General features: G+C 39.5%; 1 protein-coding gene across 2 annotated transcripts in view; it reads left to right on the top strand.

The window, feature by feature from the left end:
* Nucleotides 1-12,940, top strand: part of THSD7B (thrombospondin type 1 domain containing 7B) — a 758,532-nt gene extending 745,592 nt beyond the window's left edge. The window contains exons 24-27 of one of the 2 annotated variants that reach the window (XM_073884495.1): nucleotides 53-135; nucleotides 2,162-2,354; nucleotides 5,374-5,461; nucleotides 11,834-12,940. In XM_073884495.1, coding sequence (XP_073740596.1) covers nucleotides 53-135; nucleotides 2,162-2,354; nucleotides 5,374-5,461; nucleotides 11,834-11,915 — 446 coding nt within the window. In that variant the 3' untranslated portion in view covers nucleotides 11,916-12,940. The remainder of the gene's footprint in view (nucleotides 1-52; nucleotides 136-2,161; nucleotides 2,355-5,373; nucleotides 5,462-11,833) is intronic. The other variant, XM_073884500.1, reaches the window with a different exon arrangement.
* Nucleotides 12,941-17,754: the final 4,814 nt, after the last annotated feature.

Below are 17,754 nucleotides of genomic sequence, written 5' to 3'. Positions count from 1 at the left end.
CAAATGATGGTGGGTTTTTCTGTTATTTGTTTTGTTTTGTTTTGTTTTGTAGGAGGCTGCTCCCCTCAGGCACGTCCTGCTGCGGTCCGGCAGTGTAATCCAGCCTGCAAAAAACCTTTCTCCTACTGTACACAGGTGAGTCCTGTGCTGGAGACTTCTAGACCTTTACCTGCTGTCTTCTGCATAAGCTGTTGTGGGTTTTCCAGTAGACTATAGCAGCAGTTTCATGTGCTCACGGTACCCTCTAGAGGAATTTGCAGGAATAATCACAGCTCTTAAGGAATTTTTTTTTTTTTTAAATAGGGCCATGTCTTAAGGCTATAGCCAAATCTGCCTTTCAGATAGCTAATTCATATTAGCTCTGCTTATCAATAAATATCCTCAGTTGATTTATTCTTTCATTATTAGCCTTTCATCTACCCAAACTATTTGGAAAGATCTTATCAATGTTCATATTTGCTAATTATTTATTAAATTGGTTACACTAGTATGAGTAAATTTTCAGTTCATTTAAAATAAGTTAAATATTTGCCTATGAGGAAAAATTACATATGGGCACGCATTTTTTTAAAGCAGAACTCTTTCTTCCGTTCTTCTCCCTTGACTCCCACTTACCATTGCTCTAGAATTAATGCAGAATGTGCAATGTATTCTAATCAATGGCACTCATAATGATCAGTGCATATATAAAATTATGTCATGTTCCTTAAAGAAACAGGTTTATTATTATGTGCTCTTTCCAAAAATGATCTGGTTAAAAATAATTCAAGCACTCAATCCTATTTTATGGTTCTTTCACTTCAAGGTGGGCTAATTCTATACCACAGAAAAGCTAGTACCTAAGCTTACAGAGGAGAAAAGAGGTCAGCAACCACTTCATAGGCTAATCATGTTTGCAAAGTAGAAGGTGTAGCTTTCCACCAAGTGTCTGGATACCCTTTTTAATAAAACAAAAACCTTTTGCCTTGAACTTTTGGCACATGTGATTGGTTACAGCTTTTTCACTTAGATTGGAGGTGATCTTAATTGTCTTAATCAGCTCTCTATTGACACCATGTAATATCTTGAAATGCTGTGATGTCATTATAGGAATGCTGCCTTTTACTAAACAATGGGCATTAATTTTACCCTATTTTTCTGGCCTTTTCCTTTTGTAGAAGATTGAGGTGGTCCCCTTAGTTTTAGTATCTGTTGCTCCTTAAAATTGATGTGTTACAATTCGATGACCCAAATGTATTGATCCTGATGAATCACACAGACTTGAGTGGCTATGTGAGACTGGGGTCTGTTCAAAAAATGCCATATATTTTCAGGTAAGGCGCCCCTACAGCAAAGTCCTACAGATTCATAATTTTATGCTTAAGTTGTTCTATTCTTCTCTGTTGTCTTTGTGTTTCCTGGACGACGGAAGAGCAATTATTTTCAGTTTCACTTCAAGAGACAGAAGGAAATCCTTGTTATATTTCACCCTAGCCAGCACCTTGGAGAGGTTTATTGACATGAAAATGACCAGGAATTCACAGAGAAACATGAAGAACACATTGTCACAATGCTAGCTAGGAATGTGTTGTAGTGTGACACTCAGGGTACTCCAAGGAAGAATGTGGGACATGTGCCTTTGGTGAAGTCTTTTTTTTTCCTCCACTTAGGCTGCCCTCCTTGAGGGCAGAACCAAGCCTGCAAGCAGAGAGGTAGTTCAGACTAGTTAGGGATCAATGGTCGAAGGTGGTAAGCCACACTCAGCGGCTATCTCGGCAACAGACATCAAAGAGCACAAAGCCCAAAGGCGCTGGTACATAATCCCTGTTGCGTTACTTCTCAGCATCAAGGGCAGTAGGTTCAAGTGAGCCGGCAGGAATTTGAAACAGGTGGGGGAAGAGTGTAGGATAATTTGATTAAATGACTTAAAATCTCTGTAAGAGAGAAAAGACAAAGAATACCTGGAAGGCATGAGAATTGTCAACCTATAGAAAAATCTGATGATGTTTTTAAGGGTTGACTTTGGAATTCACAAAAAGGAACTGCTCAGTTTTTCATCTCTTGGGCAACTCTGTTGCTGAAAAACCCCCAATTGCCATAACACACATTATTAAGTGATTCCCACTTTTACCTTGTTCTTTTTCATCACCGTGTAACCATAAAACTATTTTGGATGCTATAGGGTGGAGTCTGTGGCTGTGAGAAGGGTTATACAGAGATCATGAGATCCAATGGTTTCCTGGATTACTGCATGAAAGTACCCGGCTCTGAGGATAAAAAAGCTGATGTGAAGAACCTTGCAGGGAAAAACAGACCGGTGAATTCAAAGATACGTGACATTTTTAAAGGATGGTCACTTCAACCCCTTGATCCAGGTACATTTATTAAGAGTAAGAAATATACATTTACTCGTGGGGCGTTGGGGTTCATAATGGAGGGAAGGAGGAGACGGGAGAGGTAATGTGGTCCAATTCAAGGTTTCTCAAATTTGAATGCCAAAAAGGGGTAGTTCCTTTAAATGTAAAATGTTCTCATGGAGGGTTGAAGAGAAGTCTCTTTCAACCCCAGTCTAAGGGACAGGGAATTAAGTCCCCAAAATATTAGCCTTTAAAATTATCTTTTCATTGTTAATTACCTCTGCAAAAGTAACTGTGAATTTGTGTATATAATTGAAATTAAAAGCAAAAGTTGGAATAGATCAAGAACATGCAGATACCTCAGGAAATGCCTAGGGACCCTATATGGTTTCAGAAACGCTGGTGGACCTGTAAAGAGCCTTAATTTCAGAGATAGACCTTGGCATCAAGACTCGGAATGTACCTGTTTTGTGATTGAGTGTAACGTCTTCACCTCTCTCCACTGATTTCATAAATGAGGAAAGAGGTCCAAAGACACCTATCTTGCAGGACTGTTGTGAATTTTATCACAGCGCTGGGCCTGCAGGGGTCAGGAATTGGTTATTAAGGAGAAGCTTTCTGTGTACCTTGTCATTCTGTGCTGGTTGTATTGAGTGAATGATCTCATTAGGTTGCAAAAACCTAATGATTTTGAGATTAGGAGTCTGAAACAGGAAAAATGAATTTGACCAAGGTCCTATCACCCTTAAGTGATAGCATTTGTCTCCACTACCCCCTTATGAAGTATGCAGAAAATGAAAGCAAGATTCTCGGTGCTAATCCTACATACCTTTGCTAGGAAACAAAATGCTACTAATAATTAAGAAAGTGGTCTAACAGACAGGGCATGGAGAGGGAAGATGTACACAGAGCTCAGGCAAAACATACCCTGGGAATTTCCTCCCAGACCCCAGGCCTCTATGTATCGAAAGTATCTTAATGATATGCTTAAATGAAGCAAAAACCAGAGCCTGGGCCCAAAGGACACTACATCTAGCAGGAGAAACCAGATGTACGTTCCTCAGCCAACTTTTCAGGATGACCACAGTATCTTATTTCTGATTCCACTCAATGTCTGGGCATGCCATAGATTTTTAAAACATCTCATTCATTTTGTGATTAAATTAGCAGTAGCTTTAAATCTGAAGGGAGGGTGGGAGGAAATGTAGCCAGGCCCACCCATTGCCTGTAGACCCCAGTTCAGGAAGAGAATTAGGGTGAGGTTCTAGAGAAATGAATGCTCAAGTCCACAGGTGAGGTCCTTAGCCTTTGGGGGCTAATTAAAACATCAATGGTGCCACGTATGTGAATATACCTATGTGTATCTGTGTTTTTCTCATGATGGGAGTGTAAATTGAAGCAACCTCTAGAAAGACATTTAGGCAATATGTATCATACAGTTTGACCTAGAATTTATTTCCTAAGAACCCATCCTACAAAAATATATATGTATACTCAATGATGTTTGTTACAAATGCTTCTTACAAAGATTAGTGGAAACAACCTAAAGGTATAAACAGAATATGGAAAAATAAAATAGGATACAATTACCCAATATGCCTCATATTAAAAAGAATGAGACCTGCCTTATGATCTAGCATGGGAAATTATTTTAAAAAATACAATTCAAAATATGTGCCATTTGTATCTCTTTAAAAAAAGGTGTAGTGCTCGCTTTGGCAGCACATATACTAAAAAAAAGGTGTATATTTTGTATGCATGTACTCATATACATTTGCATATACAAAGGAAACTAAAATGCTAAAGGGAAGGAAAATGGTAACGTGGTAGCTCCTGGCTTGGGAATTGAGAGAAAGTAGCAGGGTGACTTATTTTTCACTACATATCCTTTTTTAATAGTATGAAGTTTGATCCTATCCATTATGTTATTATAAAAAGTTATATTCGTTTTTAAGTAACATGGACCACATACCTCTACACTGGGGATTTAAAAGTTCTGGATCCTCCAAATACTTCAGCTCTGTGAGGTTTAGCAGTAAAAAGATGAAAGGTGCTTTCTCACTCAGTGAAGACTTTTTTTTTCCTTGATGTAAAAAACTCAGAAGAGGGGATTTCATCGTTAGTGTTTCAAAGAGATCAGAATCAAAGCTTTGTTAAAAGTTTCATGAGCATAGAAAAATATCACTACTACATTGAAACCTCATTCTAAAACCTAATTGAGTCTTTAAAAGTGTCTTGTAAGCAAAAACTGTAATGGGTAGTGACAATATAATTTAATGTAATTGTGATATTATCCCAAACAAGTGTTTACAATAGATTTTGATCGTTGTTCATCCCACAGAAGCCTTTCAAATAAGATGCTGAGATGTTTTTTTGGACCTGCAGTTAATTACATTCATGTCGTGTAATCAATCTTCTGTGTCTACCTTTCAGAAAGGAAGGCAGTTCCTTGTCTTTCTCAGTCAACTGTGCTCACATAAACAGAACATAGAAAACCATTCATACACTCAAGTTATACATAACATAGTAAAAATCACAAAACAGATCAGACTTACTTGGTTTTATTTTTAACTCTGGCAGATAGGATATCAAAATAATGTCTATACTTTTACATGTGTGGTTATAATTTGACATTATTTGGGCATATAGTTTTTGTTCGCTCGATATCATCTGTCACCGAACGTGGTGATAGTTTTCTTTGCATACAGGATGGCCTCTTAATTTTTTGGTTCTGTGTTGTCAAAATGTATTGCAATATTTTTTGTACTATGTGTATAAGACTATACACAGATACATTTAAAATAGCCTGACAATTGTTAGATCTTATGCAGTAATGATTACTGGTGTGTGTTTGCCATTGTGAAAAATTTGATAGACTGTCGTACATTTTCACCTTCGTTGGATGTTTTCTAGCTGTCACATAGGGGTAGTTCCACTAGGATTGTGACTTATGCCAGTCTCAGAATTCAGATGATAATTCAGATGAGAAGACGACTTTTGTATGCTAAGCTTGTTATTTAATCTCTATCTTAAACAGATGGCCGCGTAAAAATATGGGTTTATGGCGTTTCAGGTGGAGGTTTTCTTATCATGATTTTCCTAGTATTTACTTCCTACCTTCTTTGGTAAGTACTAACTAGCAAAACATTATATTCCATATTCTGATAGGTGAGGTATTATACTAAAAGATCCATGGCCATTATAACTGGACCCTTAACCCACAAATAATTTTCAGGAGTGGAATACTTGAAATCATTTATCTTTCCTGTCCTCATTTTACTATTTTGATTATTTTTCAGCTTTGACTGAATCTTAGCTTCTCTTAGTACCTCCTAGGGACTGAAACTTGGCTCCCAGGCCCAGTGATTCCGAGTTAATTAGCCTTGCCTCTGTCCAGGTCATCCAGATGTTTAAAAGCATCTCAGGTAATGCTAAAATGCAGCTAAGGCTAAGAGCATTCTAATTCTTAAAATGACCTATCGATCTTGACCGGTGGGTTCAAACAACCTGTTTAGTATATTTTAAATAGTAGAGCCATGTGTTTATCCACCTTGACCAGATCTGAGAAAATTTTCTGTCAATTCCGGGAACCCCATTTTGTGACTTTTTATTATTCTCAGAAAATGATGATTGGTTTACTGTACAGAATATACTTTAGTTGAGCTGCTCTTGAAACGAGACAGAAGTAAATACGTTTGAATGTTTTCAAGTGTTGAGAATATTTTGCCCAAGTTTTAATTTCAATTCAAATCCAGCCTTTGTGCATTTAGCCTCAAATTCTGTTTCCAAGGTTACACGGGTTTATAAATCTTTGGATCAGTGAAAATTGATGAAGAAAATAAGATGACTTTAATTCTTTCTGCTACCTATAGTGCTAGAAATTGAATCTAACTAATGTTTCCATAGTGCTGTAGTAAAAAGTAACACCTTTGGTTAGTTCTTCACCCTACAATCAAATGATTTGACCAATTTTTATGTCTCAATTGAAAAATTTTGTGTGTATTCCTAGATCCTGTTTGTCTTAATGAACAAATGTGAAGGTGAAAGCCCCTTAAATGAGGTTCAGAGTAGTAGGATGCATTCATCACTAGAAAAGATTAAAAAAGGAGGAAAAGGTCTGATAAGTGCAACAAAAGACATGAAGGTTTGACAGATGAGAAACTTCTCCGACAGTAATGGCCCAACACAGTGTAAGGGAATAAGATAGTTTGTTCTTTTGTAAAAGCTTAGATGTATCATCATTGTTATTGTTAATTCTGAATCTCTTAGGTATTCCAGGGAAGAGGGAACCATAGGATTTGGAATTGGGGATGTAGTAATTTAATTTATAGTAACAGTCATTAAATTTGCCTTTTTACATTTCTCTATTCCTTCAAGAATAAATATTTATTGAGGTCCTTTCTGAATGACTCTCAACTCTGGGGATTAATTAGGTACATCACTGAATTCTGGAAACAATTTTCTAGAGAATTTTTTAAAGATCAATGCAATTTTCCCTTACCTTTCAGTGACCAAATTACATAAATTAGTCTTCCTAAAATTTAGCCAGATGATCAGCCCCTCTCCTACTCAGACACCAGCAGTGACTTTGACAGCAAAATAAAATCATGTTTTGGCTGCCTAACCAGCCAACTAAATGCTTCCACAATAAGCTTGAACAATCCTTGCAATTTCACTTCTATTTCCCTATGCCTTGGATAGTCTGCTGTGTTCTATAAGCCCAAATCTATTTTTCTCATTGAAGACCTTTTTTTTAAAAAATCACCTCCTTTATAAATTATTTTGATAAAATGGTAATTTTGTACTGGAATATTTAACCCAAGTGTTTAGTTCTACATTCCCATCAATCTTAGTTCATTATAATATACGCATTTTCTCTACTTTCATAAGAGGCTGTGTCCATCTTCGTCATTGCTTTAATTCCCTTTCCACAGTCAGGTTCAGTTTTTCAAGTTTACCATCTTCGTTTCTATCTAAGTTGTTGAGGTACAGCACTTTCAGTCTCCTTGTGTTGCTGTTTCAGAAGTTTTACCCCAAGACCCCCCCTGTACCCATTCACACGTATTAGGGAAGTTCACCATTTTACTGGTACTGTGCATGTATATTTTTGATGACTTATGTATTTTTTTGTATTATAAACTCTTCATTATATGAAAAACTTATAAGTACTGAATGTAAGGGTACTTACAGTGGTACTTTCTAATTTTACAAGGAGGCTTCTTCTGCTTCCTTCTTCGATCCCATTCCCCTCCAGAATGAATTTTTACCATTAGCTATTGACACTTTATTGGTTCTTCCCAGTAAAATGCAAATGCCAGCATTTTCCCAAATAGTCTGGAATCACTTGTCCCTTCTTCCTTGTCTCTGGCATTTACTCTAGGCTGTGATTATAGTTGTTTCTTTAATATCTTCCTCCTCTACCACCCAAAGTAGAATAGTGGATGAATAAGTATTTTACGTAGGTTGCCTTTTCAGTCCTCACAATTATCTACCAAGTTGTTGCTTTATGATACCCATTTTAAAGAGACCTAAGTTATTGAACTTTTCTGAGGATCACTTACCTGAGGTCATCAGCCTGGTAAACTCACCTCTAGGTTTGCCTAGGCCCAGAGATTATGCTCTTTCCATGGGTCTTCTAGTCTGCAATTTCTTTCTCTTGTGATCCTAAAAACTCGTTAGATTCAATGTAGTGGCTACAGTTTTCATATTTTTTTAGAGGCTCCTTGTTTCCCAAATAAGCTATAGACCTCGGAACAGACCTATTGTATCAAAACACATACCATTTACTGTTACATATGAGCTGCCTAAAGAGTCCAAATAGATACTTTCACGGCATTTATTTCTATTAAATAGCTTGCAGAGGAGTTAGAAGATGACAGTTTTGGAGATTTCATATTTTCTCCCCAAAATATAAAAGGCTTAGGACTAGAGAACTGCTATAATATGCCAGGCCTTAGGTGTATACTTTAGATGAAAGCAATTTATAATAAAACTTAGAAATGCTTTTGAGAGAATATAGAAAAATCATCTTCCTAAGGACCACTTCGTTCAAATACAACCCTTTGTACATCTACCATTAGTGTTCGAAGTTTTTGAAATATTACTGGTGCCCCTGCTCCCCTGGCAGTAAAGATCCATGAGGCAATTTAGCAAAGACGAGCACTGGGTGAGCGTGTAGTTAATCTAAACATAGTGCCAGAAAATTGCTCGAGATAACTATAGCATATCTATCCTGCCCTGCCCAGTGCAACTCAGTAAACGGGTCCTCGTTCTGCCCAAGTTTGGGAGTAGTGCCCCCACTACCAGAGGCTCTGCCCTCAGGAGTGACTGCCTAAGCCAAAGACCATTTCAGGCTTTCATCAAGCTATTTAATCTCTACTGCCCTGGGGATGGGTCCTTGGGGCTTGAATTCAGTGGTGCTGTTAAGTCCCATCAGTCTGCTTTGCGGGCTTCATGGGTTTGTTCTTTGCTAAAATGCAAATGATCACGGAAGAGGTCACTTTAAACGCGTGTCATGCAATGGTCTCTTACAGCCAATGTTGTGTAATAGCTTTATCCCTGTGCCAACCCTGAAAGTGGTGGTGGCTGTCAAGAGTGCTCCATTAGGAAGAGTTATGAGGCAACACCTCAGTCGGACAGGGAAAAATAGTGTGACAGATTAGCGATCCACTGTGGGTACAGGATGAGTGGTGGTGGCCTATGAGGCAGGCATTTGCGGGTCCTGATTTAGTGTGAAGTGGTCACACCTTTCCTGATATCGGAGTTGAAGAGAAAAAATATTTTTTAAAAAATACTTCTTACGGGAAAAATGAGTACCAGTAAGGGAGAAAGGAAAGAGAGCAGGGCCTCTCAAGACAGGTCTCCTAGTTGCTGGCATTGCTAAGGACAGCCCCTCCCCTCAGAGATCTTAACTAGTCAGGAAACCATAAACTCTCAGCTACCCAGCATGTACCACTTAGTTTACCAGCATTTAAGAACTTTCAAACTCTAAAATTTCTCAACTCTCATATATTCATAGTTATGATATTAGTATCAGCTAAGAGGTTAAACAAACAATTTGAAGGGATTCGTAAAAAATGAGGTCTTCATCCAAATGATCCCCAACACACCCCATGGCCCACAAGGATTTAAAGCCTACACAATAGGAGACCCCTCTTTTTTCCCCATAATCCCATACATGGAAACTCATTCATAAAAATCTCTCTAATATTTTGAGAATTTTATAGGCTCAACAAACAGGCTGGCCAAGTTTAGATGTCTCCCAGGCAATATCAATTTAAAGATCCCACCATCTCTGTCCCTCTTCCCCACTCCCCCGGACTCAGCTCTTCTTTCATTTCTCTCTGCCCATTCGCCCTTGGCAAATGCTAATTAAGAATGGATTGTCAGAAACTTTCTGGAAGCACCCACGTTTCTTCATCTCTCTTCCTTTCTCCTCCAAAAGGCAGGAGATACAGGGTGGAGATGATCCCAACTCTCGTTTTAGTTGAACTATCTCATTATTAGGACAACCTTCACTATCACCAGAACCACCACAGTAGAGGCACAAGCTGTCACTTCCAAGTTGTCCTAAACTGTGGTGTGATTTTGTAGTACATTGAAATGCTGCAGATTAGCATGCTCTGGACCCTCATTTCAAGGTGGGCCCATTCTCTATGCTAGAGACAGGACCAAGCAATAGAACTAGAGCCACTGGAATATACTTATATATAAAGTTAAGTTGAATATTCTAATAATTATACAGTGAATACCCTTTTGAGAAGCACAAAATCAGAGACTAAGGTTACCATGGCAGAGGATGCTAGAGCAGGTTTCGGCCTATCCTCAGCTCATCACCCACTGAGCATCCACTGCACCCCAAATGCCAGGCAGGAACACTGATAGGATCTGTGGTTTTTCCTTTAGTGATTTTTAAAATCATTTTTCTTATTTTTGCAATGTTCATTATCAAACCAAAAAAACTGTTTTAGAACTTGAGCATTTAAACTAGGTGATTCTACCTAGACTCATTTTAATTCTATCAAGCATCTCTTTTTGTGTATGTGGTAAAAATTCACATAATACAAGCCGCCATTTTAACCATTAAGGGAAAGAAGCCAGACAGGCCACATATAGTGTGACTCCATCTGTATGAAATATCCAGAATAGGCAAATCCCTAAGAGGTAGAAAGTTAAGTGATTGCCAGGGGCTGGGGGTAGGGGAAATAGGAAGACTACTTTGGTGGGTACAGTTTTTTTTCTTTGGGGGGTGATGAAAATGTTCTGGAATTAGATAAGATGATGGTTACACAGCATTGTGAATATGCTAAATGCCACTGAATTGTACACATGAAAATGTGTTTTTAATTTAAGTTCAAAGTATAAAAATTCCCACATACAGACAAAATGTTGTACCACATGCCAAGTTAATGGCATGGACACAGAGAGAGTGCACTGAAGAGGTTAAGGGCCTGGGCCTGTGTGTTAGACGTGCTTAAATTTCAGCCTCAGCCACTCAGTGACTTGGGGGAAGGTAAGTAACCTCTTTAGTCCTTCTCTGTAAAGTATTGACCCTAATGCTCCCCCCCGTCTCAGGGTTGTTCTGGGTTAATTGAGATATTTTATGTAGAATGCTGAGCACAAGGTAGGCACTTAGTATACTTCCAATTAATAATCGATGCTATATAAAATAAACAAATTTGGAGACAAGGAAAGAGTTGGCTCCATGCTGGTAAGGACCACCCCAAAGGTCTGGGCTCTGAAGGCATGGCAAAGCCAAGGCACTGAGGAAGGAGGAAGGAAGGAGGAGAAACAGTATGGTAGGGGTGGGGCACGATGTGGCAAAATTCAAACTATAAACATTCATAAAGAGAAATTGAGTTTTGCCCATACTAAAGAAACAAAGTGTAATGCAGGTTGTTTTGCCCCAGATCTGGGCCATCACTGTGTGATTGGCCAAGGTTACTCAACTTCAACTTCTCTATGAGAAGGAAGAGCTGCCCTCCTTGACCTGGCAAAGTTGTCAACCTCAGGTAAAACAGAGACCAGGTGAGAGTGGCTCTGCATGGTGCAAGATCAAAGTTTCCTGACAGGCTCGGGTGTCATGGCATCTAAATGTCAGGTTCCAGGCCAGAGCAGAAGTGTGTTTACTTAAGAACCACACCAGGGTAAGGCAGAGGAGTCTGGCTGCTCCTATGAAACATCTCTGATACGAGGGTCACAGTAGCTTGGCAATTAGTGAACAGCAGATGTTTGCATTACTGAGTATAAACAAGAACAAGTAGCCCTCTACCAAGTTCATTGTTTCTATGAAACCATTTTTAAGATTTTGAAAAAATGATTGCTTACCCTTAAAATAGGGATAAAATATACAAAGTATTCAAAAAAGAAACGCACAGGTTCAGAGCACTCTATCTTTTGTCATTTAACTACATGAATTTCTATACCTCATAATTGTCTTTGGCAGATGAAACAGAACTCTGTGAACCTTTATCTGAGGAATTCTTTTCCCTTTGCAGCAAGAAACCAAAACCACATCAAAGCACACCTCCCCAACAGAAGCCTCTGACCTTAGCCTACGATGGAGACTTAGACATGTAACCTGAAAAGAAATCCAAATGTAGACATCAACTGCCTTAACCGCTTTCTCTTTTGTAGCTCTCAGACTTCTCAGTTTTTTGAGGAATCTCTTGCTGTGATACATTGGGCAGAATACAAAAATTGCAAAAGTAATGTTACCTAACTTCATTTGGACATGGAGTCAAGGATTATTAGGTCTGCCATTTTGCTTTCAAGTTGTTTGTGGGTGTGTGTTTAATTTTTTGATTTTCCCAAGGGTCCTGAAAACCCTTCTCTTCCTGTTTGGAAATGGGAGGAAGAAAACATGATGGAATTCCCACAGACTTCAGTAAACTTTATCTTCAGCAGCATGATGACAATCTGGAGGAAAGTCCAATCAAGGCATTTACTGTAAATGATGAGCCTGACACTGCTTTTATGCACTATATTAGTGCAAGTCTTTATTCTTCCCATACTTCAACACTGAGTTTTCTAGAGTTTACATTGGTTCAAAGACTTTCAAATTGGATTGCCTATTTTCATGAACACAGAGAGAATGGTTTACCATTTCAGAAATTCTCTGAGTTTTTACCTTTAAATATTGTATTTTGTTTTGTAGCCAGGGGATGATGGCACTTCATGGGTTGCATTTATTGAAAAAAAAAAATGGAGTGGGCATAACTGCTGGTCTAGATGAAAGCTAGGTGGTTTCTGAATGAAGTATGTATTGAGTGTTAGGTGGTTATATTGGAGAATGAGGTAGATTATTTGATTACTAACACTATTTTAACAGAAACTTAGCCATGTAGATATAGTACTATACCATACACACTTGTAATTCAGTTTAATGATGACAAACTCTGCTTTTGTAATTTCAATTTTCTCTGAATATTTATAAATTCTTTTTTTGAATTTAATTCTCTGACCTCACTTAATATACATCAAACACCAATCCTGTTTGTAGCAAGTCTTGCTTTTATAAGGTTTCAATAATACCTAAACACATTAAAAAGCTGAAACCATTTTATGAAGATAATTGTTTGTAATTGTACATGTTGAGAGTAAGAAGGTGCCATCTTGTGGTATTGACTTGTATTTATAACAAATAAAGTGCTCAAGAAGATGTTGCCTATTCTAGATTTATTCACTTATGAAATGCCCTTGCTTTGACAAAAACAGTTTTACTGACAGTTTCCCTGTGTCACTACTGTAGGGGTTGACAGATGAAATCACTACCACAGGAAAGGATTCTTATTTCACATTCTCAACACTAGCGAGTACACCATGAAATAGAGCCAACTACAATTACACAGAGTAGCTCTGAAGGAATATTTAAAGCTCATTTAATATTAGAACAAACCACTGAAATAGGGCAAACACTGATATGCCAACGTCCTAAGAAAATGGGAATGTTAGAGGATGTTTTCATTTGTCCTATGACTTTTGTTAAGCATTTAATGCTGATTAACTGGTTTTGTCCAATGACACTATGGTTTAAAAAGAAAAAAATTAATGAAAATAGGATGGCTTATATTTATAGTGTCACTGAGAAAACACCCCCTAGAGTTGGCCTCTTATTAGTTCACTTAAATGAAAGCATCAACTGGTTCATAGTAATTCAAGAGATCCTGCTTCAGAAATCAAATCTTGGCTGTGCCCTTTACCCATGTATGATCCACCATAAGGACTGCAAATTATCTCTTGTTTCACCCACACAATGAAGATAATGAAATCATTTTCCTCTTAGGTTAGACATAGAAAAATGTCAGATGGGTTTGTGGTTCAAAATGGCAATGTAAGAGGATTGCCAACTTAACACCCCCCTCCCCAGACAGACACATCAAAATCTACAGCTTCCTATGGAAAAATTCCCAATGAAATAAACCCGCAAAATAACTGAGCAACTCCTACACATCAAGCAAATGAGAAAATACATCAGGACAGGAGAAGCTGAGACATAATCTCACCATAAGCCCCATGCATGGTGCAGTGACCCACAACTGGAAGGGAACTCACAACCTCAAGCTTCTCCCGCAGGAGCAAAGGTTTGAACCCCACTTTTGGCACCCCAACTTTTAAGACCTGTACCTGTGAGATGCCCCCCAAACCATCTACCTTTGAAAGCCAGTGGGACTTGCATCACAAAACCCCCGCTAGAAAACTGAGAACTAGTTCTTGAAAGATTCACACAGACTCACCATGGCTAACCTCTGGGGCACAGCATACAGGCAGCGGTCTTTCTATGAAAGAGGCTATCTGCATATCTTAAAAGCTTTGACCTGAGGGTCAGGTATCTAAGCACACATTTAGGGCCCTACTAAGATACAAAGACCATGGAGGCTGGTGGATCCCATCTTTACGTTCTCCCATGACCTTGTTCAGGTGGCCACTATCTCCTAGAAAGGAGACTGTACATGCATCTGGGGCCCTGGTTTTTGTGGCTGCAAACCAGGGGAGGACTCCTGATCACCTGACTGGTGGCCACTGGGCATTGTGTTCATAGGTTCAATGAAAAGATATCAAACAGCAAACAGTACTTAACTGGCCATTACCCCAGGGCTCCGTGAAGAAGGAGCAGATAGAAAAGCCCATCTCCTAGTCATCTCCTATAAGAGGTCTATTTGCATAGCTTAAAAGCTGTCGCCTGAGGATCCAGCTTCCAATCAGCCTGAATCTTAAGTGTTGGTTGAGATCCTCCCCTTTGGGACAGTAACAGGTGTTGGCAGACCCTCACCTACTGAGAGCCACAAAGAACTAAGTAGGTTGTTTCGACAGTGACAAAGGTTTGATAGACCAGCAGGGTTAATCAAAAAGGCTCATCTATGCAAAGCCTACTCCTTCAAAACTGGTAGAGGTGGCTGTTTCATCCAATGGATAGAAACCCAACAGAAAGTCAAGGAAAATGAAGAAACAGAGAAATATGTTCAAATGAAAGAACAAGATAAAACTTTAGGAAAAGACTTAATGAAACAAAGATACATGATTTATATGACAAAGTGTCCAAAGGTCACTGGCCCATCTATATGCTGCCTACAAGAGACTTGTTTCAGATCTAAGGACACATACAGACTGCAAATGGGGAGATGGAGAAAGATTATTTCATGCAAGTAGAAACCAAAAGCTAGGATGGCTATACTTATATCACAGAAAATAGACTTTTAAACAGACTGTAATCAGAGACAAAGAACATCATTACATAATGATCAATGGTCAATACAAAAAGTATATAAAGTGTGTAAATATTTATGTGCCCAATATAGGAGCACCTAAAATCTAGAAAGCAAACATCAATAGACCTAAAGGGAGAAATAGTAATACAATAATAGGGAGCATTATTTCCCCACTTTCATAGATCAAAATCAATAAGGGAAACAGCCTTAAATAACATGTTAGACCAGATGGACTTGACATGTACAAGACACTTTATCCCAAAGCAGAACGCACATTCTTGTCAAGCACACATGCAACATTCTCACACAAAGTATAATAAATTCGAGAAGACTAAAATACCAAGCATCTTTTCTAAACACAGTGATATGAAACTAGAAATCAACTACAAGAAAACTAGAAAATCCCCATATATGTAAAGATTAAACAACGTGCATTGTAAAACCTATAGTGATAATGTTAATGCATATATTATAATGATAATGCCTACGTCAAGAAACAAGAAGGATCTTAGGAAGGAGGCAAAGTATGAGGATCCTGAGCTCACTGCCTCCCATGGACACACAACTGCATGTATTGCACCTCACTCTAAAAACCACCTGAAAACAGGCAAAACAGATCATCCACAGCTAACATCTTAAGAACAAAGACATATTGAAAAGGGTAGGAAGGGCAGAGATGTGGTCAGGAACCCCCAGCATGGCTACCCACAAGTGAAAAGGATATCATAAACATGGAAGAGTGAGGGGATCAAGCCCCACACTTGGCATCCCTAGCCGTGGGAACCCGTGCCAGGAAAATTGGTCCACATAACATCTGGCTTTGAAAATCAGTGGGATTTAACTCTGGGAAATCCAGAGAGCTATAGAAAACCAAGCCTCTGCACTTAAAGAACCAGCACACATATCACTTAGTCTGAGACCCAGCACAGAAACAACAGTTTGAAAAGCACTTCCTTTATACATGAAGATTTATTGACTAATTTTAGGACATGTGCCAGAGGGTCAGGGATCTACAGAAGCTTTCTCTGGAAATAGAAGTGCTGGTGGGCATCATTTTTCTTGTCCTCCATCAGCCTGAATAGTCAGAGGCTTTTGGGAGCCTGTTCTGACATCGTCCATTTATCTTCCCAGGACTGCTTGCCCACCCCATCATTTCCACGTAGACCTGCCCCACCCAACCCACCCACCCCAGCAGGTGCCCTTTCAAAGTGGCTCCTGCCCCACTACACCCAGCAGGCAGACTCAGCTCAGGCCAGCATCTCCCCAAAGTGGCCCACCACACCCGGAAGGCAGTCCTAGCTGGGACTGATGCACCAAAGCTGTCTTCTCCAGAGAAGAGGGGAGCTGATCGCAACAAGCAGTACCCCTGTACAATCTGCAGCTGGGACTCTCAGCTAACCAAGATAGGAGCAGGCCCTGCCCACCAGTGCACCCACAGCAGTAGCAACCAAATATTTCAGACAGTGGGGCTGAGAGCTAGCCCCACTTGACACGAAGTCTGCAGTGGCTCTAGCCAGGCCTCTCAGCTAACAGTGCTGTGTGCAAACCCTACCCACCAGCACACCTACAGAAGCTGCAACTGGGTCTTTCAGCTGGCTGTGCAGAGGGCAGTTCCTACCAACCAGCGTGCACAGAACAGTTGCAGCCTACCATTGCAGACAGCCTAGCTGAGAGCCAGCCTCCCCTGCCCCCACCAGCCCACATAAAGCTTTTGCAGCAGGGCTTCTCAGCCAGCCATTATAAGGACAAGCCCTGCCCATCAGCACACCACCAGAAGCTGCTGCTCAACCACAAAAGGAGAGCACATACAACCCACACAGGATACATCACTGGATCAACTGGTCCTGGTAGGGCACCACAAGATGCTTTCTATATAATGCCACTACTTTCAAGACCAGGAGACATAGTTGAGCTACCTAACACATAGAAGCAAACAATGAGTTAGATAAAATGAGAAGACAAAGGAATATATGTGTTCCAAATGAAAGAACCAGAAAAAAACACAGAAAAGGAGCTAAATGAAACAGAGACAAGTAATCCATCTGATAAAAGTTTAAAATAATGGTCATAAAGATAATGAAACTTGAAAGAAGAGTGAATGAACTCAGTGATAACTTCAAAAGAGAGATAGAAAATAGAAAAAAGAACCAGACAGGACTGAAGAATATAATAACTGAAATGAAAAATACTCTAAGCGAAGCAATAGTAGATTTGAGGATGCAAAAGAATGGATCAACAATCTGGAAGACAGGGTAATGGAAAGCAACCCAGATGAAAAACAAAAAAGTTTTAAAAAGGATAGGGTAAGTTACCTCTGAGACAGCAAAGGTCTCAGACCTAAAATTTCTTCTTTAAAGAAATAAAAGGGCCAAGGAGGTATGGGAACGTTCCCCCTCCACATTAAAAGCCCAGACCAGAGCAGGGTCTGGACACAATAGACTGGTTCCCATTGCTATAACTCACAGGTCTGGTTGTCTCAGGGAGCTCCAAATTCAGCAAGCCAGGGGTCCACAAGCCCAAACCTGCCATATTTGTCCTGGGACACAGAAAAAAAGTGATGATTTAAAAGGGCCAAGGAGCTGTGGGGAGTCTCCATGTCTACCTTAAAAGACCAGACCAGAACAGGGACCAGTTCACAGTGAGCTTGTGACATCAGTGAGCCCAGGGTCCTCAAGCCTACACCAGCCACTGTGGTGCTGGGGCACAGAAAA

This window comes from Callorhinus ursinus, unplaced genomic scaffold, assembly GCF_003265705.2.
Source record: "Callorhinus ursinus isolate GAN/ISIS: 27379988/994484 unplaced genomic scaffold, GSC_fseal_2.0 scaffold2, whole genome shotgun sequence".
Lineage (NCBI taxonomy): Eukaryota > Metazoa > Chordata > Mammalia > Carnivora > Otariidae > Callorhinus > Callorhinus ursinus.
The sequence above is the reverse complement of the archived record's forward strand: the minus strand, read 5'-3'. Positions and strand labels throughout refer to the sequence as shown.